This window comes from Cryptotermes secundus, unplaced genomic scaffold (assembly GCF_002891405.2).
Source record: "Cryptotermes secundus unplaced genomic scaffold, Csec_1.0 scaffold369, whole genome shotgun sequence".
NCBI lineage: Eukaryota > Metazoa > Arthropoda > Insecta > Blattodea > Kalotermitidae > Cryptotermes > Cryptotermes secundus.
The window spans coordinates 295,624-319,855 of record NW_019725844.1 but is presented as its reverse complement, the minus strand read 5'-3'; the positions used below and the strand labels follow the sequence as shown (position 1 = coordinate 319,855).

General features: G+C 42.3%; 1 protein-coding gene across 1 annotated transcript in view; it reads left to right on the top strand.

Annotated features, from left to right (window-relative positions):
* Positions 1–24,232, top strand: part of LOC111863697 (transmembrane protein 184B) — a 76,095-nt gene that overhangs the window by 34,374 nt on the left and 17,489 nt on the right. Inside the window, exon 3 of the mRNA XM_023850239.2 lies at positions 23,346–23,511. Within this exon, the coding sequence (XP_023706007.1) occupies positions 23,346–23,511 (166 nt within the window). The remainder of the gene's footprint in view (positions 1–23,345; positions 23,512–24,232) is intronic.

The window sequence follows — 24,232 nt, the reverse complement described above, 5'->3', positions numbered from 1 at the left end:
ACTTAAACGTTTATGTTAGCGTCCTTTGAAGTGAAATCATTCGAATGTTTGCCTTATGCGCCACTCCTACATGTGAAGGTACTGAGTAGAGGCCGTGCAACATGCTATCTGTTTTGAGGTAGGGTTAAGCATTTACAGGGCCACACAATCCTCAGTCCAACTACTGTATTATATCTCAGACACGTTTCGGATGAGGAAGGAAATGAGCTGCCCTTTCTGGCCAGCGCTGTATCTCAGGTTTCCGAAACGTGTTCCGGAGTGGGATGTAGCTAAGGCCAGGGAGGGATACAGCTAGCAGATCGATAACTAGGCTACTGAGAGACATTTACTTCATATGCTATAGAGGCCGTCTCCCCAAGGAATATGAGTGGATGAGGTTTAGTTGTAAAGCCATGTAATGAATATAGTCTGTCGTAAAGTTGACAAGCCATGGTCAGAATGTGAGCCCTGCAATTTGGATATTCTTAATATCGTTTAGTATCCGAAGTGTGCGCATTTCGTAGTTTTTTCGACAAGGCTCAGGGTATGTTAGGTAATAAATGAATTTAGATCCAAGAAAAACATTCAGGACAGCCACACACCGAACCAAAGATAAATCAACAAACTAACAAAACCATAAGTAACAACAGTTGTGCAGAGACTGAATATGTACCTTAAAATAAAATAAGCCATCAGATATTACGGATAATGCAAACACGTGCATGGCAACAGCCCGCTAAGTCACGTAACCTAGGATTAGTCCGAGGCAATTACATAAAAGAAGCAGAAGAGCGTTAGAGTGAGCAGCAGACTCCTGTATCCCTGATGATGGCCGGTTAGGCCGGAACATGTAGCAATATACAGTAGAGAGACAAAGACGATTGATTACTAACCGACGTTGCACATAGACGGAAAAAGAAAACTCGAAAGCAAAGTCAGGCTAATCTATCTATTGACTACAAATATCCGACAAACAGAACCATTGACAGGAAACGTATCGCGACTCAAAGTTTAACATGAAGGAGCTTGTAAACGTAGCCACCAACTTTTCTAGACTTAAACGTTTATGTTAGCTTCCCCTGAAGTGAAATCATTCGAATGTTTGCCAGTGTTTGCCTTTATGCGCCACTCCTACTTGTGAAGACTTTGAAAAAAAAGAAAGTTTGCACGTGAGGGTACAAGAGTGCTCATGCTTCAGATTTAGCAGCGGTCACACAGGATGTTTGCCACCTTCTTCCCAACTAGAACAATGTTCATGTCACCATTCCAGACAGCTTCCTCAGTGGACTCGGTCATCCTCGAATGTCTGCCCACAACCCAAACAAGCCGTTGATGAAAGTGTGGAAGTAGATGGTATGGAAAGGCTCATTTTTCTCCTTGACCTGTTTTTTGGGTGGCTTTCTGACTTTCTTTCTGTGCTGCTTTCAACCCATTCGATTTCCGCTCCAACCTTCCCTTCATTTTTTCTTTACTTTCAGTAAATATTTTGTCGGGTGTTCCAGGCAAAATATCTTACTCCTGAGATTTCCTCTTGCGTTTTTTGCCTACCACTGAAGCCTTTGGCAGTGAGTTTATTGCTTCTGTTCTAGTGTGAGTAGTACTTTATGGTAGTAGCTACACGTATATTATCAGGAATGGATGTTAGAGAGATAGGATGGGATGGTATGGATTGGATTGGTCTGGCTCAGGATAGGCACCAATGGAGGACTCTTGTGAACACGGTAATGAACCTTCGGGTTCCGTAAAATACTGGTAAATTCTTGAGTAGCTGCAGATTTTGCGGCTCCTCAAGAAGGGCTGAGCTCCATAAGTAAGTAAGCAAGCAAGCAAGCAAGCTATATTAGCAGGTGTTCGCGGAGAGGCAGAGTCAACATCTGAATGCCGGTCCTTTCCAAATTATCATCAGGAAACTTGTCCTTGCGAGTGATATCAGATGGTTCAAAATCTTCATCGGATACCATGTTTGGCCTGTAAGGGCAGATTCCAGTAGCTGCGAAGGCGTGTTCGGCCTTGTCATTTGCTGCTGAATGCGCGTATTTCGCCACTTCTGTCGTATTTCATGAAGTCCGTAAGTGGGAGCACACTTCAGACCCACAGCTTCTGGCTGTGGGGTTGGAGACTACAGGAATCGCACTTTGCATTGTCTGACAGTATGCTTTCTTGCAGTACTGCACGTTTCGCCGTCAAAACCAACCTAATACTCTCAGAATGTAACAAAGGAAATCGAAAAAAGACATTTACACATATGAATTCTTTACAGCGATTATGGCCACAGTTCTTCATATGTGAACAGTTACGCATTGACATACTTCCGCCTCGAGCTGCCAGCAGCTGAAAAACTGACCTGCGCACTCTTACACGCCTGTAGATTCAGTATGTCGGTATATCGTGTAGTTTCTTGGTAACGTAAAACAATTATTCTTTATCTGGAAGTACCGAAACAACGACCATTACAGAAAATTTGGATATACGTTTCGGTTAGTTATTAGGAAGAGGGGCGTATGTCAGTCTCCTACAATTATTACATACATTTAAAAGTAATGTATGATCTTTAAGACTGAATTTTATTTTTTGAACTATTTAAAAAGTTTGATTTAAACACAGTTTGCTTTAAGTAAGTATATTTCCGCCGGTCACGGTTGCCGAGCGGTCTTAATGTACTGTCTTCGCTTGCTGGGAAGCCGGGATCGTGGGTTTGAACCCCACGCAAGACATGGATGTTTGATATGTGTATGTGTGTTATTCCGTGTTTATGTTCTCCTCTGTTTAGGTAGAGGCCTTGCGACGAACCGATCACTCGTCCAGCGAGGCCTACCGTCTGTAAAATGATCATGAAACTGAAAATCAGAAGCCAGGGCCCAAGATGGCTGTAGAGTCAGTGAAAAGAAAAGTACATTTCAAAAAGCAGGATTATTAGTTACTATAGGATTTTGACGATGGTGTATAACACACTGATATATTGGGTGTCTGGACTTTATCCATCGTCCTGGTTTTTAAGATAACAAATAAAAACACGACGTTTCGGAAACTGGATCTGTTTCCGTCCTCAGGTGAAGGAAAAGGGAAACACCTATTCTGTTGGGTCCGTTAGAAACGTCGTGTTTTTATTTGTTATCTTAAAAACCACGACGATGGATAAAGTCCAGAAACCCAATATATCAGGTCCAGTGATTGAGGCTAGCTCTTTCTAACGGACCCAACAGAATAGGTGTTTCCCTTTTCCTTCACCTGATGACGGAAACAGATCCAGTTTCCGAAACGTCGTGTTTTTATTTGTTATCTTAAAAACCAGGACGATGGATAAAGTCCAGAAACCCAATATATCAAACCAGAATTATGTTTAAAACTTGAATTGGATGCTTGACATTTTAAATATATTCCAAATCGATAATGAATATCGATATGAACTTAAACGATATCGACTCGGAATTCCGTATTTATCGGCACCTGTATGGAAATTAGTAATAAAGACGAAAGTCACATCTTCAAGTCACCTACCAGTTTTACAGCAAGATAAGCCCATGAGCGATACATTCTGCCTTCACAGCATGTCGAGAAACGTGCAGGGCTCCAGAGCTCCCAGCTCAGCGGAACCCTGGGCCAGCAGTTCTGACCGGGGATTTTTTTATGGTTCCACGGTAACGTCTGGGATGTAATCTAAAAATGGACTGGTGGAGGTAGGTCAGTCAAAATCCTGACGGGGTTTGTAAAGAGTGCTCTCGCGTTTCCTTTTTCTTCTTATTATCTTTCTTCTTCATGTATATCATTCTTTATTCCTTCTCTTAGTCTTCTCCACTGGCCTGTTTGGGCATACTGAACACTTACCACCTCTCCATGTCATGGGTTCCCACGTCTGTTAACACAACTGTCAGGTTCCTTGTGTTTTAGATACGATTATCCATCACAGCTACGAAACTTCGCTGATCTGCCTGTGCCGTTCTGACTGGTAGTTGCGATGTGTTCGACCACAAATCCCCTGAATCCGTGTAGACCTGTATATGTTTGAATATCATAGAATGGGGAGCCATGGATGGTTATTCTTGTGGTTGGGCCTCACAGTTGCAGCTCATCAGTGGTGCAGAGTGGTTAGATTTAGAGTTGGGGATGATACTCTAGAAGGGTACCTGAGATCTGGTTGCCGCCATAGGCAGGAAGATTTGGGTGTCTGTTCCTCTTTCTGCCCTTCCCAAGCTCAGGTTGACGCCGACCTTTCCGAAAGGAAGGGCCAACAGCCGAAGGCAAACCATCTGCTCAACTAGTCCAACATACTAGTTGNTCTTCCAACTAGTATGAAAAAAGCAGTCTTCTGGGATTTGGCACCGTGTATATGTGGTGTTAACCGACGTTCCTCCGAAACGTCGGTTAACACCACATCTACACGGTGCCAAATCCCAGAAGACTGCTTTTTTCATACTAGTTGGAAGATTGTTCAATGACATTGCTGCCCCCACACATTCATGTTAGCAGGTAGTAAAAAGACGTTCGTAATGTAAATCCTTTTTAGTTGCAGAAGGCTCTAGTTCTGTAGGGTGGGAAAACTCCAGCCCTTCAGAGCTTTTTGTCCGGTCCGTAAAGCTATTGTGAAACTCTGGCTAACTAAATAACTTCATGGAGCTGAGCCCTTCTTGATGAGCCACCAGTTGTGCTTCCCAGCATTTTATGGAACCCGCAGGTTCGTTACCGTTTTCACAAGAGCCCCTCCAGTGGACCCTATCTGAGCCAGATCAATCCAGCTCATATCACCCCATCCTATCTCTCTGAGATCCATTTCAATATTATCCACGAACCTACATCTTGGTCTTCTTAGTGGTCTCTTTCTTGCTTGCTTTCCTACCAATATTCTACAGGGTGCGTCAGAAAGAATGGACGGATTTCACAGGGCAATAACATTGGTAAGACTTCATCAAATCCTAATTTTATTGTTACCATCAGATTCGCCAATACATGCAGTTTATTTGTGGAATACAGTATCATCCATATGACGTCCTTGGCTTCTGATACAGATGTTGAGGCGTTTTTTGAAGTTATTCATCACTCTCGCGGTCATATCTGGTGGAATCGCCGCGATTTCTTCTCGAATCGCTGTCTTCAGCTCGTCTAGTTTATGTTGTCGATGTTTATAAACTTCCTCATTCAGATGGCCCCAAAGGAAGAAATCGCAGGGCACAAAATCGGGCGAACGTGCGGGCCAAAGAATGTCACCGCGATGCGAGATGATGTACCCCGGAAAGAGCCCTCTCAGGAGATCCATTGTTAGTCGCGCAGTGTGAGCAGTGGCATCATCTTGTTGAAAGCAAATGTCCTCAGCATCAACAGCAAACTCGTTCAGCCTTGGTTGCAGGAAATTTTGTAACATTTCAATATAACGAGTACTTGTAACGGTTACTGCACGGCCGCCCTTCTAAAAAAGTAAGGCCCCCAAACACAAAATTCTGCTACAGCACACCAAACAGTTACTCTCTCACTGTGAAGAGGTCTCTCGTGCAGTTCTTTAGGATTGGTTCCTGCCCAATACCGGAGATTCTGTTTATATACACAGCCGGATAGGTGGAAATGGGCTTCGTTACTGTTCAACAGAACGGCGGTAGGGGGCACGCTCGCAAGAATACGCTGGCAACTGTTAGAACGATTCTCCCAGTCTCCTGCATGGAGTTCTTGCACAATTGCCATTTTGTTAGGGCGAAATTTAAGGTCTAAATGCAAAATGCGTCTTACCGTAGCGTCGGATAATCTCAGAGCAGCAGCATGTTTGCGAGCTGATCGTTGAGGTGACTGAACAACTGACTGCCTGCCTGCCTTACTTCCTCCACATCTGCAGGCGTACGAGCGCTCCGTGGCCGTCCAGGTGATTTCTTCTTTAACCTTTAAACGCCGGACTTCTGAAATGGTGGTAAGCTTGAGCTGGCCGGAGTTTATTTAAATGCCCGCTGCTGCTGCTGCGCGTTTAATTTCTCTTCGGTCCAGATATTCTCAGCGCCCTGTTCTCAAACACCCTCAGTCTATGTGAGCCCCTTGTCATAACGGCATGGCGCGTCCTCAAGTTGCGGATGGAGGAGACGGCCTCTAGAGGGTAGCTGCGAATATATTCAATAAGCAGTCGCGGACAGTCGACAAGGGGTGGTCCTCCATATTGGGGATTGTGTGTGGGGCTAACAACTCCATGTCGTAAAAAATGAGCTTTTTACGAAATTTCACAAAGGGCCTCGTACCTGAACGGATTTTCTGGGTAAACGATATAAGCTAAAGACAATGGGCATGAGATTTGGTACATGGAATGTTAGAAGTCTGTATAGGGCAGGTTCGCACATGACACTTGAGAAAGAAATATTGAGTGGGAGTAAAGGACGTCAGATGGGACAGAGGTGGCACCGAACCAGTAGGCGAAAGGGGAAAGAGTATCATGAATTAGGTACAGGTTTTTCTTGTACTAATAAGAGAATCTTATCAGCAGTTAAGCGGGTAGAGATATGTAGATGGGATGTACCGAAGTAACCTCTGTTAGATGGAATAATTATTCCATCTAACAGAGGTTACTTCGGTACACTAAAACAATCTATTATAATAGATTGTTTTAGTGTTTACTAAATTTATTACTATTTACCCGGCAGTTGTCTTTGTTATAAATACCGTGTCTATTGTGAACTTTAATATGCTTGTATTTATGGCTTCTGTTTCTTCCTTGAAACTCGTCTGCATCTCTGCTCGTGTGACTTAGCTGTTTACCATCTGTTTACACTTTCATAGTGATAACCGTAGGCTAGGATAAAGGAGTGTGGGGTATATCAGTTCTGTTATTCGTTGTTCTCTTGTTTTCAAACTCCACGAACCAGATTCCTTATTGAGAAGCCAACAGTCACTCACCTGCTCAAGATATTCTGTGCCTCTTATGGACGTCAGAGAATTGTTTCCATGTTCACAAGAGCTACTACTGGACGGCAACGTGAGTCACATGAATCCACTTCAGATCTCGGGCCGTATTTCTTTACTGTCTGTTTTGTTAGTATCCTCACATCTACGCTTCCAAATGGTCGCTTCCCCTCCACATTTAAAATTATTTAATTATTCAACTACCATTTGCGTACTGAGCCGGAGTAGCGCAGTCTGTATAGCGACTGCCTACGAGCTGAACAATTTGAGTCCCGGTAGGGTCAGAATTTTCCATTTTCCATATCGTCCATACCTGCTTTGGGTCCCACCCAGCCTCCTATCCAATGGGTACCGAGGGCTCTTTCCCCGGGGGTAAAGCGGCATGGGTGTGAAGCTGGCCACTCACCTCCAGCTAGTGCCGAGGTCAAGAAAATGTGGATCTATATATCCACTCCCCCATACGCCTTCATGGGGTAGTGCTTAATTAGTTAAGCACAGGGACAACTTTACATTACAGTCTGAATACTACATGCACTGCCAATCTTTTTCTTCCGTTGATCGCCCTAGTAATTGGCGGAAAGCAAAAATTACGAAGCTCCGAATTCTGCAGTTGTCTCCGTTCTCTTGTAACGTCCAAGTACTCTCATCATCACCCTGTTCCAAGAAACGTTAGAGACCAAGTGTGACACCCATACAAAACAACAGATAAAAGTATAACGTTTGTGCATTTGTAGGTAGGGGATGGGAAGGTAAAATATTCTGAACTAGGTAATAAGAAGCATTCCCCGAATTTAAGAGGTTCTTAAATTTCGTGAGTGGGAATTTGATTCGTTGCACTCGTTGAAGAATATTTGAACTCTGCCACGCTGGGGAAGAACTTACCAGGTACTGCGTCTTTGTATTATGATTTTGTAAGAAATGGTGTAGTATGAATGAAAAGGGAAACTTGGAAACTAGAAGGGTTAAGAAGAGACACGGAAAATTACCCTCTGTGTTTAGGACAGGTTGACGTTGAACACACACTACTGAGTTGTCCAGAGACTAAACGACGTGATGAGTAGAGTTTTTATGTAAGAAGTGGCTAAATACGAATGAGGAATTAGCATATGGAAAGGCAACAAACTACATAAACGGAATACACACAGTGAAAACGGAAATATTTTGATAGCTTCAAGCGAAAGTGGGAAAATAAGGTGTTGAAAATAGTGAACTTTACGCAGTCAGAAATTGTAAACAAATATAAATATGAAAATGACTGTACGTCGTAATCGTTAGGCGTTAAACGGTGTACGGTCTTGTGCAACTACGTAAAATGAACTTAAGAAGTAGATTCTGTTCTGTTCTAAATGTTATTGTATTCTGTACTACGATTTCAGTATCCTGCATCTGGTGACGAGACGCAACTTTCACTGAGACCTGACGGTCAAGCCTGTAAACCCCCTCCTTAGCTGCTTGCTCCTAACATGAAAACGTAAAGGCAATGGGTAGATTGGACAGGTATCGAGGACCCCATAATTTTGGAGCTCTCAGTAACCGAGATTCGGCTCCATCTGCATAAACTTTTCCCAGTTATTTCCAGACATTTACAACGTTCTGCACTGCAATAAAATCGTTTTAATTGTTTAGGTTGACTGCCAACTGAAAGCGTAATTTTGAAACTGATACACTTGAAAGTGTCATTGACGATTTTGCGAAAATGAAAGCCCCCCCCCCAAAAGGAGTCACATTCTAATTTGCAGCATTAAAAATATTTTTATTATTTGCAGAATATTAGAGAGTCCTTAATAAATAATTCCGCTGTATGTGAGCAATAGTACTCAGACAAAAAAGTACTAATATTTTTGATGCGTTTTTACGTTTGACATTTCATACTTCCCATGTAAGTATGAAGTGCCTTGTTTTTTTTTAAGAACAATTTTAAACCAGGATAATTTTGAATTGTATGCATTTGATTTTTCTGTCCTTTTCGTTTGTGATAAACGAATTTTATACTTGTCCGGTCCAGACCGCTTGCCCTGACCACGCATCACCCTCTATCTAAAGTAGGCACTGACTTCGCCGACAAGCGGCGGTTGCTCGGTCGGCATAGTTCGCTTGCGGACTCAAGTCACGGAGTTAATTTTTTATAAAATTAGAAGATTTCTTAAGTAAAAATAGGGGATGCCCCAATATGATACATTGTCGAAGTTCCACCATTTCCTGAAAGCGACCCTGCTTAGAATAAACAGAAAATTTTATCCAGTCACCAATAACTGTAAGTGATGATTCGATTTTCGTAACTCGATGTGGATTATTTTGTTTAGCTGTGTAACGGTATTTCAGTGACGTCCCGTTGATAACGAGATATGCGAATGTAAAGCAGAATATTTGTATGAACTGTTCGATTCTTTCCGCATGACCTCACCATACAATCTTTCCCTTATCATTTGTGTGGACACAGTGCGGATTAAAATTAGCAGATAAACAATAATCTAAGAAGCTTTGTTCCTAGCGAGATTTATGTAAACCGAACTACAGTCACGCTAGAACGTGATTTTAGTTGAACGTATTAAGACGTGATGTCAGAACGTAGCTTAAGTTGCGTATAGTTTTTCTTCAGAGTCCCTGAAGGTCACAGGTGTGGACCAGTGACACACTTCGCCGAGTGGGTGATTCTTTACGTGTGAAATGCGTTACCTTCATTTCCATGCACGGACTCAATGTCCTTGTGTGTCACGGTTTCGCAGTGTCAGGAGAAGTGAGAATAAATTCTGCAGACCTCACTTCTTGTAAGAAATACTACCACCGCTGCCCCGTTTCTTTAGACAGGCTACGACTAGTCCGAGGAATCGGGGTTTGATTGGTTCATTTTCTCTTCTCCTTAGCGTTTAGAACGTCTCTGGGTCCACCCAGCCTCCTGTCAGATGGGTACTGAGAGCTGTTTTCGCGGAAATAAAGCGATGTGCGTGGTGCAATACCTCCACTTCCCCTAGCCCCACGTAGTCATGAGTGGTGCTCAAGTAAGCACAAGGACAACTTTACCCAATCTTAGTTTTTTCTTCAACATTTCCGACGAGGAATGATGCCAAGTGCATGTAAATTGATTGATGGTTCGATTACTCCAAACATCTTGAAATTCTTATTCTCAGTAAACTATTACAGATGTGTTCATTATTGTGCACTTTATTAAAATACAAAATGTACGTTGTTCAAAAGAAATTGCATCTCTGGAATAATGCAAATAATGGAATAGAAACATGGAGCTGTTGAATCCATTGTGGAGTTAAAAATAAAATAAAGATATGCATGGCGCATTATAATTAGTAGTGGACCGTAATACGTAATATACATGTCAACGTATTGCCAGGCAACGGCTCGATAAACAGCCCGTGATACACGCACAAATCAATAGAACGGGTTTATGCAATCCGCTTCTAGGCAACGGCTCCGTAAACACACTTCCGCGCAGGTGCAGTGATGTTCCACTCCAACAGTACTTGGCTATCACATGACTTGTTTTCTGTGTGGTCTGCGTTAGGCAACAATAGAACTGTGTTTTCCGTGCGGGGCCTATATAACGAAGACCTTTTGTAGCTTAGATTGGTAATATCTCGGTGTAATTTTCGATAAAGAACATTACACATAGAAATTATCGAAGCCAAGGCATTCAGAACATTTATTAGAATATATTCCCTATTCAGAAGTGAGCGATGAAGCACTAATATTAAACTGACCTTTCACAAAGCATTCATTAGGAGTATCATGACTTTTGCTTGCCCCGCCTGGGAGTTTGCGGCAGACAAGCATCTACTGTAATTGCAGCGCCTGCAAACCAAATTTCACCCCACCAATGACAATTTTGCAAGGCCCACACCGGTTCGCGATTTGCACATGGCTTTCAAACTTCCGTATATATATGATTATGTAACAAAATTATGTAGGAAACAAGCAGAAGTCATACAAAATCATGAAAATGCAAATGTTCCCAAAATTGGACAAGGCAGACCCCGACATAGGATATATAAGAGTCTTAAACTTGGCGGCGGTCAAGCATGCGGCCGTTCAAGTGACTAAACTGCTGTTGTAGCAGGAGCTTCTAATTATAAGACATGATCCACTGTATTGAGCCTGGACTGACAGAGGCCTTGTGTATGCTGTATATACGTAAATTTAATAACATGCAAAATGTAAATTGTACACACTGACAGCAGACTTATTACTGCTGACTGTGGCAAACGACAGACCCGTCCTCTGGTCAGAGAGAGCGCCCCAGATGTGTGTTTTTTTCCGAGACAGACTGGCCGACTGATCGTCGGTCGTAACATAACTTTGACTTTGACTTTGACTTAGATTGGTGCAGAGCACTTGAGGTTACAACGTTGAGAATGAAGAATGTCCTTAGTGAATTGTGAAGATTAGTTGAGTACAGATTAGTACAGAGAAGTACAAAGTGATTGAAGACAAGAAGCCTTCATAGTGATTTGAAATGATAGTTGCTGTGTTGAGATCCTTTGCTAATAGACGACTAGTGGAAACTGAGAATCCCAGTGAGTGTGCAGCGGTGAACAGGAAGGTGTGTAAATCAGCGATAGCGCTGTATTAAGTGTAATTAAGAAAAATCGTAACCGAAATGCTAATGAATTCAATCATCCGACCTAGTACCTATTANATTGTCGTCACGCTACCGCCCTACACATGACAGTATGAATACCCACCTGATGATAACTTATTATTTAGCCGAAATATACCTCCTTCTTCTTCTATGGCGCAACAGCCCGATGTCGGGCCTTGGCCTCCCTTATCAAGACCCTCCGTTCCTCTCTATCCTGCGCTGCTCTCTTCCAGTTCCTTACGCCCATTAACATCTTTGCATCTTCTTCCACCGCATCAATCCATCTAGTTCTTGGTTTCCCCGCACGTCTCCTACCACCTGTTGTACTGTATAATATTTTCTTTGGGTTACGCTCCTTATCCATTCTCTGTACATGCCCAGCCCATTGCAGTCTTTTAAACTTTATCGTCACTGAGATCTCTGGCTCCTTATATAATTTGTAGCCGAAATATATAGTGGAATATAACTCTTTCAAGGTATTCTTTTCGGTGTTTAACCAATAGGAATTTTATTACACTCTGTTTCAGTATAACACGATTACGTTTATAAACATAGTAAAAAAGGTAAAGCTGACCCTGTAACAGGCCATGAAGGCCCATAGGGGTGTGAGAGGTCAAGGTTCCCACATATTCTAGACAGTCGGCTCACAGTTGGTGGTGGGGTCAGCCTTACGCGCCGGACGCCCTTTACCCCCCAGAAAAATTCCTGGTACTCATTTCTCTTAGAGGCTGAGTCGACCCCAGGGCCATAGTGTTGCTGGAAGGATTAGGTCAATTGAAAAATTCAATAACCTAATCGGATTCGATCCCGCGACCTTCCGGCTTGTAACATAGTGCCTCAACAACGCTAACGCGTGCCACTAAATATAAACGTAATGAATTTATTATTTTGGATCTGAGGTTCTCACAGTGGTGACTGTGAAGAGTATTGTCTTTAGGGATTTGACACCGTATAGTCCGGTAGAAATTCGCCGATGTTTCGGAGGAACATGTTCCTCCATCGTGCAAGTAGCAAGCTTGATTTGTGCTCCCTTGGCATACTTGTCTACCCTGATCATGGAGGCAGCGCGGTACTTCGAAATATGGATGAACTTCTGCCAGATGGCAAGGCATCACGCACCAGAAGTTATCTGATATATTGTTTGGTGTGTTATCTGGTCAACGTTACCAATTCGGATAACTGATGTTTTTATATCATTTACTATTCGATGCCATTATTGCATGCTTATCCAAAGAAACAGAAGATCCGAACTAGATCCGGATGAACGATGTATTTATAAATAGAGAGTTACGTCATGTTCCACGTTGCATGAGTCGGAATGTTCGTTCACACTGTTTCGAGCTGTAGGTTCGTAACAAGGCCGGTCCCTTTGCTTAATTATCAACTGTTTGCTTTATTGTTGTGCTGATAAGGAAATGTCAGTCCAAAGTAAACGTGAGATTGAAGAATGAACTCATTTACTTGGGCTTGCAGAAGACACTGCCTGAAGCTCAAGTGAGTAAAAATACTGGAGCGGAATCGTAAGGATGTTTGCTTAGTGAAAGACGTGGCTTCGTCGTACCGGTACTCCGCGAATTATTCGATAGTTGTGTTTCATAAAAAGTCGCAGAGAGTGAAATCTCATGAATCAAATATAATTTTCCTTTCTCCTCTCGTATTCTTCCCGCGCCTTCCACGCTGTACTGTACTTTCCTTGTCTCACCAGATCGGGTAGAAAGCGATTCGCATCAAAGTGAGCGCTCTTAATTGAAATTGTCTAATTAGTTGGTCGCATTAAAATGAAATCGCATTTATCAAGCTCGTGTGTAATCAGGCTTGCCTGTGGTCTGTACACTGTTAGTTTGATAAGGCGTCTTACCGGTTGCCGCAGCGGTAGGCTCATGTTCCCGGAGCATCGGCTATCCTGACAATGTTTTCTTAGCTTCTCTCAGCCCTTCCAGGGAAATGCTAAGAAAGTATCTCGATCAGGCCACGACCGCTTCCTTCCTAATCTTCCCAATTCCTAATTCATCTGTTAACCTATCTTCAGACGCTGTATAATCTAAATGCTATCAGAGTCGACGAAACCCCACAGAAAAGCGGAAACTGTCGTTTTCATATCAGGCAGCGATTTGGAAATAGAAGTGTTCGGATTTGCTAAAGCCGCTGCCTCAGTGGCTTGGAGACGGACGAGCTCTAAGCCGTGGCATAGTCATAACGACAGTGGCATATCATAAGCCTATTGGTTCGCATCGCTCGTGCAGGCAAGTACGTATATCTGCTATACCTCGAAGAGGTGCGCTTAGGACCTCGTTCAGCGAACATTGCTTGATCCGGCTGTTTCAAGCTGTAACACTTCTGACCCGTATTCCGGAGGTGACCGATTGAAATTTCGGCTGGGGCAGCGGTTATTATTATATTGTATATTATTATAAAGAATTGAATTATTATTAATCAGGGATGTTGACGTATTCGGATCCAGGACAGTTCTCCCCAAACGATTTTTATATATAATATAATTGTTAGTAGTATTATTTGCGTGTACAATAAACAACAATTAAACTGAATTATTATTATNTTCTTGTCTGCATTATTGTGTTTTTCCTCCAGTGCTTACCTATAATTTGTCTTTGACTTTATGTTGTGTGTGTCCATAATGTAATTACTTGTATCTACAATGTCCTCTGTCTGTAATTGACCTTGCGGTTGTTGACTCGGCACATAAGTAATAAAGAATTGAATTGAATTATTATTTTACTGCAATTGGGTGTTCACCCGGTGGCAGTAGAACTTACACGGATACAGACAAGAAAAATCTGTAACGCAAGGGAAGAATACAAAACAAAATACATACCAAAAAAACAATATACACACATTGCAAATCCAAAGTTATAAAAGGGCACGTGCTTCTGTTCGTTTCACTGCACTCGAACAAGGACACTTCACATTACTTCACTTGACTCATTCAACTCCGCCTAAGGTCTCTGTACTTGCACTTACTGAAGTTTTTGGACGTCTTTTCCCTGACTCTCCTGGCAGATACCGAGTTCGTATCTTAATATTGGCAACGATAGCTCTCCTTTCACGTCGTCTGCAGTTCGTTATTCATTAAATCATTATTTAACTGTGTGTCGTGTGCGGTACTGATAGCCGTGCTTAAATTAGTCACTAAGTAATGTTACCAGATAATGTATTAATTTAATATTTGGTCGTTAAGAATAATTTTTATAGAGGAATGCTTTTGCAATGAGGGAATTGTTTCACGCGTTACTGACAAATTAGAATCTAAAATGTAATTATGTAATGCATATAAAATTTGATCTAAAGACATGAAGGGAAGAGACAACTTCGAAAACAATGGTGTAGGTTGGACGATAATATTAAAGTAAAGAAGGCGAAAGAGCGTTTATGGGATTGATATGGCTCAGGATAATGTCCATTAGCGGGCTCTTCCTTGTGCACGTTTGTGTACTTTTGGGTTCCGCAAAAGGCTCTGTATTTTTCCACAAGTTTAGCGACTCTCGGCTTATCGGTTGATATTCCTGCATGGATTTTTTTTCGGCTTAGTGCACGTCGCTCTGAAGAGGTTGGGGTTGAAATCTATTGTTCTCCTCTGTAACACAAACATGCGAAGAAGAGTCTTCTAGAATATGACGCCGTATTATCTGGCAGAATGTTTACCGACGTTTCGGATGCTCGTACTGCCACCATCTTCATGATCGGAGAATAAGACGAACAAGTGTTAAGTGCCGCTCTTAATTCCAAAACGGAAGATTATGAAATCCGACTTTCATGAAAAAGAAGACTTCGTAATCCCTGAAGGTGCTCTGTATCTAAGTGAACGGCTTGTGGGCAACTCGACGGTTTTGTGCACACATTTATCAGCATTTGTCGCGAACGCGGAACGTCGTGTGTTCTCATTTTTTGTCTGACATAAATATATCTAAAATCTTAATGCATGGCCCCAGTTGTTTATGTCAAGTTTGGACCCAAGTTACAGTTGTAGGTAGGTAGTTACGTAATTGTCTGGTAGCAGAATCCGAAATTGGAAACGATCCCGAACCAGAACGGCCTTGTAGGATGTGATGCTGTGTAACAGGATACTCCGAAGGTTGAGACAGCCTCCGAAACGTTGGTGTTCATACACCGAAACTGTGCATCGTCTCACCGTAGCAGATGGCTTACAGCCGTGAACAACTCAGCCAGTACCATCCGTATTACATCCTCGCATTTAATTTGCCCTCCAACCCGTTTCAGCTGCTTACCAATAGTTTTCGTGACAAAAATTCCGTACGCATTTCCTCTCTCGTCTGAATTGTATATCCGGATCATCGTAGCCTCGTAACTTTTACGTATGTAACAGTACCAGGCGATTTATTGAACTCGAGAATCCCTTCGTTACATATAACCCTCGCTGAATTTTTCTTCCGTGCAAATATTGTCCCGAGCATTTTAACGCTTATTTATGCTCCTCGTTCATTCTGAGAGATCGCGTTTTATACCTGTACGCAACTAGCAAAGTTGTTTCATATATGACTTAGCCGTTAGTTAAGCACAGTAGACCACTGTAGGTCGCGGTGCAAGGGCCGAGGAGGTCTACCCCTTATACATTCATAGACGTTAGTTAGTTCGTTTTTTTGTTTTTTAAAAAGTAAAGTAAATTTGATATCAGGGGCCGGGACAACATGCCCAAACTGCGAGAGCGAAAATGGGAGCCTCGCACCCATTTTTGCGAATTCAGGGAATGTGCACATAAGAGAATAGTTCGTTAAAATGGCGACATTGCAACAGTCAGCAGGACTATCGGAGCGAATCGCGAAACTGACAGGTACAGCGCTGTCAAGGTTCGCAGTAAGGGCGGTGAAAGTAATAAAGTCATGGGCACTGACCTACAGAAGATCCAAGTCTGTTTCAATTTATTGAGGTTACGTTCGGCTGGGCCATTCATTCTTTTACAACTTTCGAAGCTGCCTGCAGTGACTGGCTCCGATTGGGCGACCGGGATTCTATTCTCAGCAGGGGTAGAGATTTCTTTTCTTTACCGTCGCGTCCAGACAGAATTTGGCCCACTCGCCCCCACCCCCAACTAGTGGGTACTGGAGGTTCTTTCGCCAGGAGCGGAGCTGTGTCGACGTGCACCTCGCCACTCGCTCTGTTTAGTGCCCAGGTTAAGAACGCTTGCTTCTCATGTAATATCGGATGGCAAAAGATTTGAACTTTCCACGCTGTAGGGTGCACTTTCGCTCTCAGTATGTACCAAACTAACTTGCAACAGAAATATTCACATCAGGTAAAAGCTGTGTTGGCGGTTTTTGTCGTTCTTCGTACCACATGCAGTAAGTGAACTGATAAAGGGAGGGTTTCGTCTGCTGCATATCCGTCAGCATGTTTCAACTCGAAAACCACTGCGTTGATTTTAATGAGCCCCCCCTTTTTTTTCTTTCTTTTCTTTTTTTCCCCCTTGGCACTACAGCCCCAGTGGGCCTAGGCCTATCTCCGTGAACTTCTCCGTTCACTTCTTTTTTTTCTAGTTCTTACGCATTCGGTAGGACTCCTTGGGCGGGTGATCGGCTCCTCGCAAGGCCTCTAACTGTACACAAACACAGAAGGACGCACACACAAACTAAACATTCATGCCCTGAGTGGGATTCAAACCCACGATCCCGGTTTCGAAGCGAGCGAAGACAGTACATGCCTTAGACCGCCCGGCTACCGTGACCGACACTGAGCCCTTAACAGAAGATTATTATTATTATTATTATTATTAACTTCTATGTATGTATGTATGTACATGTATGTACATGTGTTGTCCTTTCTCGCCACAAATGGCGTAACTGTTTGAAATTCGGAAATTTAATTTTTCACGCATGTTAAAGCTAACTTCAGTTTTCTTGGAATTGTTATTAATTTATTGCTATTATATAGGCTGTCATATTTGTATTTTGCTCTTTAATTATTTTGTGTATTTCTGCGTACTCATGCTAACTTTGTAATTGGCCACTGTGCTGTTGTTTGCACGTAAATAAACACGAATTGAATTGAATTGAATTATATAGAAGCATCTAGTTGGTTGTCTCAAGCGGTAACGCTTCTGATTTATATTCCTGAGGTGACTGGTTTGAATCTCGGCCAAGACATCCCTCCACATTGCTGTGCCCAAGTACAAGGGTTTTTGCCGCACAGAGCTGCAGTGACATTCAAGTCTTGTAGCCGTCTGAAAGTTTGTCTGCTTATTTTGTAGTGGCACGTATTGAATCTTGTGTACTTAAGATGTGAACGATTGTAGCTGCTAATAACTGAAACGCTAATTCTAGTTCTGAAGTAATCAGAACAACATAAGGTGTTACCAGAATTGCAGTTCCTGCTACTTGAGTTTCGAAATCCTCTCACCTGCAGTGCTACACACGTTTCTCAAAAGTAGGCATAAGACATTGCACATGCTTCCTCATATAAGGTCCGCGTTACACGTTGCCGATTTTTGTACGAATTTGTGTTGGGGGGAAACATTTTGACATATTTGCGGGTTTTTTCTCCGAGATATATACGTATTATAGAATTTTATAATTTAAAAATGTCTGATTAACGTCTGGAATTGAAGTATGAAAGGAGTGTGATGCGGCCTTATTGGGAACACGTTTCAAGTAACTCATGTATACAAATCGTTAATTTAATGCAAGGAATGAAATTTCCTTTCATTGAAATGTTAAAGAAGACATGCACACAAGAGCCTCTGTGTGAACAAGACAAAAACACAATAATTCCAAGAGCTGAGATAAGCAGAATGTTTTCAAACATATTCCATGGGAATGTTTTGGCGCGTGAGTTTTCGGGTTATGAACATTTGAAATAGATGCACTTGTAACAGTAATGCCAGGAGGAACTTCATAACTTGTACTCTTCACCAAATGTAATTTTAATGATAAAGTCAAGGAGGGTGAGATGGGCAGGGTATGTAGCACGCACGGTGGAAGAGACTGCACATACAAATTCAATGGGAGAAAGAAGGAAAGAGGTCACTAGACCTAGACATAGATGGAAAGATAATATTCAAACATTCTTAAGAAATAGTTGTGGGATGGACTGGATTGATGTGGTTGAGGACAGGGACCGGTGAGCCGATGTAGGCCCGCTCTGCTGTAATGGCTTTAACTGCCGTCATGGACCCATTGTGCTGCTGGAGCGGTTCTTACTCGAATAAGCGTAATCACAAGATAAACACACATCTGGTGTTAGGGATCCAGTAGCTGCTGCAGTCCTGCGTTTCATTGTTTCAGCACAGTCTGTTTGTTCGTCTCCATAAATTGCGTTTATATGAACAAAAAAGATGAGAGTTCAAGAGGCGTTAGATCGGGGATCTGCTCCATACATCAAACTTTGACTTGGAGCATCTTGAACAAATTTGCCAGAAGAGAGCGTTAAATCATATTTGAGTTGCGGAAAAACGTTTTCGAGCATATAACGGTGCCGTCCTCAAACGAAAAGAAGGCGAAGCAATTACGAAGGCTCGATCACATATACTGTTCTGGTTGAAAACTTCGTTATGATTGTCGGATTATTGTATCACAGGACCGGTCGCTGTCTGTTGGTGAATTCACCGTTAACTCTTTGAAGTCTGAAATTCATATAAGTAATGGACCGCCTCTGTGGTCTAGTGGCCAGAGTTCCTGCCTACAGATCCCGAGGTCCCGGGTTCGATTCCCGGCGCTACAAGTTTTTCTGAGAAGTGGTGTCCACTCAGCCTCGTGAGGATAATTGAGGAGCTATTTCAAGGAAATAGTGGCTCCGGTCTAGAAAACCGAAATTAACGGCCGTGGGGATTCGTTGCAGTGACCACGCGACATCCTCTATCCGCTGAAGTTGGCACTTCACCGACAAGCGGCGATCGCTCGGTCGGTATAGTTCGCTTGCGGACTACAGGCCACGGAGTTTTTTTTAATGTTAAGAAGTACAGTTCCTGCCTGGCAGAAAAAAAACACTGCGTATTCAGCGCAACATACGAAACATTTAAATACACTCTTTGGGCAAACTGCAGAGCTTTTGAAAATTAAGGCAGGGGGTACATATGGTGACAAATGAAAGAAGAATTTCAACACAGAGGCCGCTGAGTTATGTTGTAATTCAGTGTGTTTGACAGTTTTCCTCAAAGAGCAATTTAAAAATCTGCAATATTATAGTTGTTGAGTAGCGGAAGTGCGTCTTTTTTCCTCCCCATTCCAGCAACCTGTTACGTAATAGAGGTGTAACGATATACGATGCGTTTTTTTAGTTCTGAATGCAGAACGCGAGAATAAATCCGAAGGCCTTTTCCGTTTATAACCCGTGTCTAGTCGCTGTGGCCTTCCCGCTGTCCGTAATTGTAGGATATAAAGGCGAATTGTGTATTTTACACGTCACCGTGCAGCCGGATGCACTTTTGAAGAATATATTGCTCGCGATGACTCTACGTTGCATCATTTTAAACAGAAGCAGATGATTCATACAGAATGTGTACAAATGTGTAGTTTACAAGTCGCTTCAAGTTAAAAGTATTAATTAAAGAAATCGATATATTGCGCAACAGTGACATCCTTTGTTCTCTAAAGATATATGGCAGTGGTCGAGTCGTTATACCAGTATTATGTTGGTCAGTGACCAAGTAAAGTTGTCCCTGGGCTCAATTAATTAAGCACTATGCCATAAAGACGTGGATGGGGGGCGAAGTGGAGGTGTAGCTCCACCATTCTTCTCCTCGGCACTAGTTGGAGGTGAGTGGTCAGCTTCACTCCCCTACCGCTTTACCCGCGGGTAAACAGTCCACGGCAGCCATTGGACAAGAGGCGGGTTGTACGCCAGATCCGGTCTGGATTGTGGAGAAGGGAAAGGTCTCCTGCCCCTGCCGGGAATCGAATCCCAGCCGCTCAGCCAGTAGACCGTCGCTGTACCGACTGACATGTCCCTGCTCACGCCCGTTCTCTGGGGTTTGTATGATACAGACGATGTTTCGGCGCTTAGCTCTACCGTCTTCCCCACATGATTAGTTGTTACTGTTTTGTTTAACTTGTCCACCAGTTCAACCATTTGTAACAGCACGCTAGCCTGTACTCGAAAAATCTCGGGTTCGACCCCAGCTATTGCCACTACTTTTAAAATAAGAAGTCGGTGACGAGGTGTTTCACATACTTTCTCATTTACGCGTATAGGTTGCTATAAGGCGTACTGTTGTTTTCTTGAAGATGCCACATATGCAGTTATATTTAGGGAAATGATCTCAGTAAATTGCTGAAATTTTTGTTCCAAATTGTTAAATCCGATTTAATATTTAGTGACCCTTATTTTTGGAGCTAGAATGTAAATATTCAATGAGCATCGACCTTTTATCGATAAACTGTAATGTAGAATACGAGTAGGAATAAAATCCCTCCAAACCATTTAGGTGCTAACGAGGCGTACATACATACTGACAGACGGCTTTCCAAAAACCACGTTTTGGTATTTGGTGTGTCTGAAAACGTGTAAATCCTTCAAAATTTCGAGATCCCCCCCCCCCCGATCAGCCCAGCAGAGTATGGTTATACCAGAGAACGGAAGAAGACTTCAGTCCCTGAAACATCGTTTCATATAAAAATTAGGACGATGGGCGGTGTCTAGGAAAATTAATCATTGTACGATGTACTACACGTAGTACTGTCGGGACGAACCTCTAAATCTTTTTCATACTAGAATTAATTAATATGACTCTTGCCCCTTGATGTTACTCAAGAGCTGTTTTCATGTCGAATCCGAGGTTCTCACAGATGGAACTTTGCAACAGCTCTTTCTTTCTTTGGATCGCATGTCATTTGTAATCTGCATGCAGCAGTGACATTTGCAGCACAACAAGAATATGCTTTAAAGGCTATATTTTATCGAAGTTAGACGTGGGAGAGTAAGTACTAGGTCACAAATTGAAATAACACAATTGTAATTCAAGTAACAGATTTTCTGTAGGTATCACTCGATAGCAGCACAGTCTAGCTTCGTGACAGTCTATAGGTAGCAGACGCACATGCGCATGTTCAGACGCAGGTTTTAGTAGTTGAAATGGCGACTGTGCTTGAGGGATGTACTACCGAAGATCAGTGTTCTCTTGTGTGTTTTATGTGAGCTAAAGGATTCAATGGAAAGTTTATTCATAAAGATATGTTTCCTGTTTATGAAGGAAAGTGTTTGTCGTATACAGCGGTTCACAACTGGATCGAGAAATTCCATAAAGGACGTTCAAAAGTCGATGCCTTACCAGGTCGTCCTGTTGAGATTGCGACAGAAGCAGCTGTGCAGCGGGTGGAAGAGTTGATTTGAGCTGACAGTAGGATAAAGATAGACAGTGTAGCAACTGTATTAGCGTGTTGCCATGGTTTAGCATACGGTATAATGCTTGATTGTTTGAAGTTCTGGAAAGTGTGCGCATGGTGGGTGTCCAGAGAACTGAAGGATCAAGAAAATTGAGAAAATGAACAGAATGGTTCTGTCCTTGCAGCATCTCTTACGGTATGCAAATGAAGGAGAAGATATGCCTAACAGGATTGTTACTGGAGATGAATCACGGTTTCATTACTACCAACCCGACTCAAAGCATGCTTCAGTGCAGTGGTGGCAAACGTTTGTTGATGACGAAGAGGTTGAAACGGACGTGTGGAGTGGCTGAGACAACAGTCAAAAAACTTCTGTGCTGTAGTTTCTGACTTGCTGGTAAAGTGATGGGACCAGCATGTCGATGTTGGTGGAGGATATATCGAGAAATAAATATTTCTTCAAGGTTCATCTATCATGTTTTATGTTTTATATCCATTTGAGTCCTATTTACTGACTCCCTCAAAAATAAAATGTCAGTGTATGCCTCATAGGAAACATTACAAAGGCCACATGGTTAATGATGTTTAGCGAAATGGCCCCTGCTAGTGAAAATCTTACAAAACATAAATATGTTTTGCAGGAAAATGCAGCGTCCTTGTTATGTTAAAGCATGTGGCACATATAGTAACAACTGAGCTCTAAAGAGTGTATTAAACACATGCACGTGCCCACACACGCACACAGATTTCTGTCTCATGAAATTGTTGTGTTATTCACGTCAGTGAGTTCCATATTTGTTCCTACTGTTCCCCTATCTCCAAGTACTCTTCCCTATTTTGACTGTTTTAATACTTGTGAGCTTTAAATAGGAGTATAGACTTGGATTAGGTTCTCCTTTTTGTTTATTAAGTTTCAGAGGGGCTTTGCTTTACACTTTCTGAATCCAGTTGTAATGTTCAATACTGAAGAAATGTAAAATACAGGTTTAAAGAAGCATTCTTCATGACATCTCACAACAGAAAGACATGTCCTGGCAAATCCACCTAATGGCAGAATTAGTAATACCTGCAACAGCACTTGCAGAGCAGCTGTTGACACGCTTTGTTACCATGATCTCACTCAGTATAATTAGGATTTTGTTGTAAATAAGAAAAAGTAAAGCTATCCCTGTACCAGGCCGTGAAGGCCCATAGGGTTGTGAGACGTTGAGGGTCCCACACTATCTAGACAGTTTGCTCAAAGATGGCGGTAAGGTTGTCAGCGCCGGCCATGCTTTACTCCCCAGGAAAATTATTTAATTAATTCCTGGTACTCATTTCTGTTAGAGGCTGAGTAAACCCCAGGGCCTAGTACGGCTGGAAGGATTAGGTCAACTGAAAAAATCCAATGATTTGAACCTGCAACCTTCTGACTTGTAGCATAGTCCCTCAACCAACTACGCTATCTTGTGCCCCCTTGGATTTTGATGTATTGAGAAATATTAATCGGAAACTGAACCAAAGGCCGTAACCATTTTAGTACTGATACCTTGGACCTGTGTTTAAAAGAACAGTGCACAAAGTTGTATTTCATCACAGATATTCCTGATGATACTGATAATTGTATTATATTGTTACAGATATATCAACACTTGCGATGGTACACAAACCCTGCAGAGCAGCGCTGGATAGTTCGTATTCTGTTTATCGTACCAATATACGCTTTCTATTCATGGGTCAGCCTCCTCTTCTTCAACAGCGAGAGTTACTATGTCTATTTCTTCACTGTAAGAGACTGCTATGAAGGTAATAAGACAAGTGATCATTCAGTAAGTATAATATTACTGTGAGGAACTGTAGTACTGGGTTACTGTAAAAGAAATAGACACTTTCAACTGTTTATAGAAACCAAAGTATTATTGATATAGCCAAAATACTTATATGGTTTTTAGTATATGTCTTAAAGTTTTCATGACTAAGTTACAAATGTTCTATGTGTGAGCCTTTTGTCACATGACAGATATCAATACGACAATCCAATTCATTCCAATGACACTGGAGCATGTCCTCGTCAGCACTTGCAGCAGCTGTCATGATGCATTGCCTTAGATTGTTTACACCTACAGGAAGTGGAGGAACAAAAACTCTTGTCTTTGATACTTGTAGTTAACACAATGGAATGCAACCATTACAGTTTATAAAGAGATGGAGGATGTTTGAGAACAGGGTGCTGAGGAGAAAATTTGGACTTACTAGAGAAGGAGGGATGGGCTGGAGGAAGTTGCATAATGAGGGACTTCATAATGTCTACTCTTCAGCAGACATTATTATAATGTTCAGATCAGTGGACTGTTCATGTGGCATGCATGGGAAGATCTGAAGTGCATTCAAGATTTGAGGAGAGAGATCTTGGAAGACTGAGGCATAGATGGTAGAATAATATTAAATTTGGTGTCTTAAATAAAAGGGTGGGTGAGTGGGTGGGTGAAAGCTGGATTGTTAAGATGCAGAATAGGGACCAGTGGTG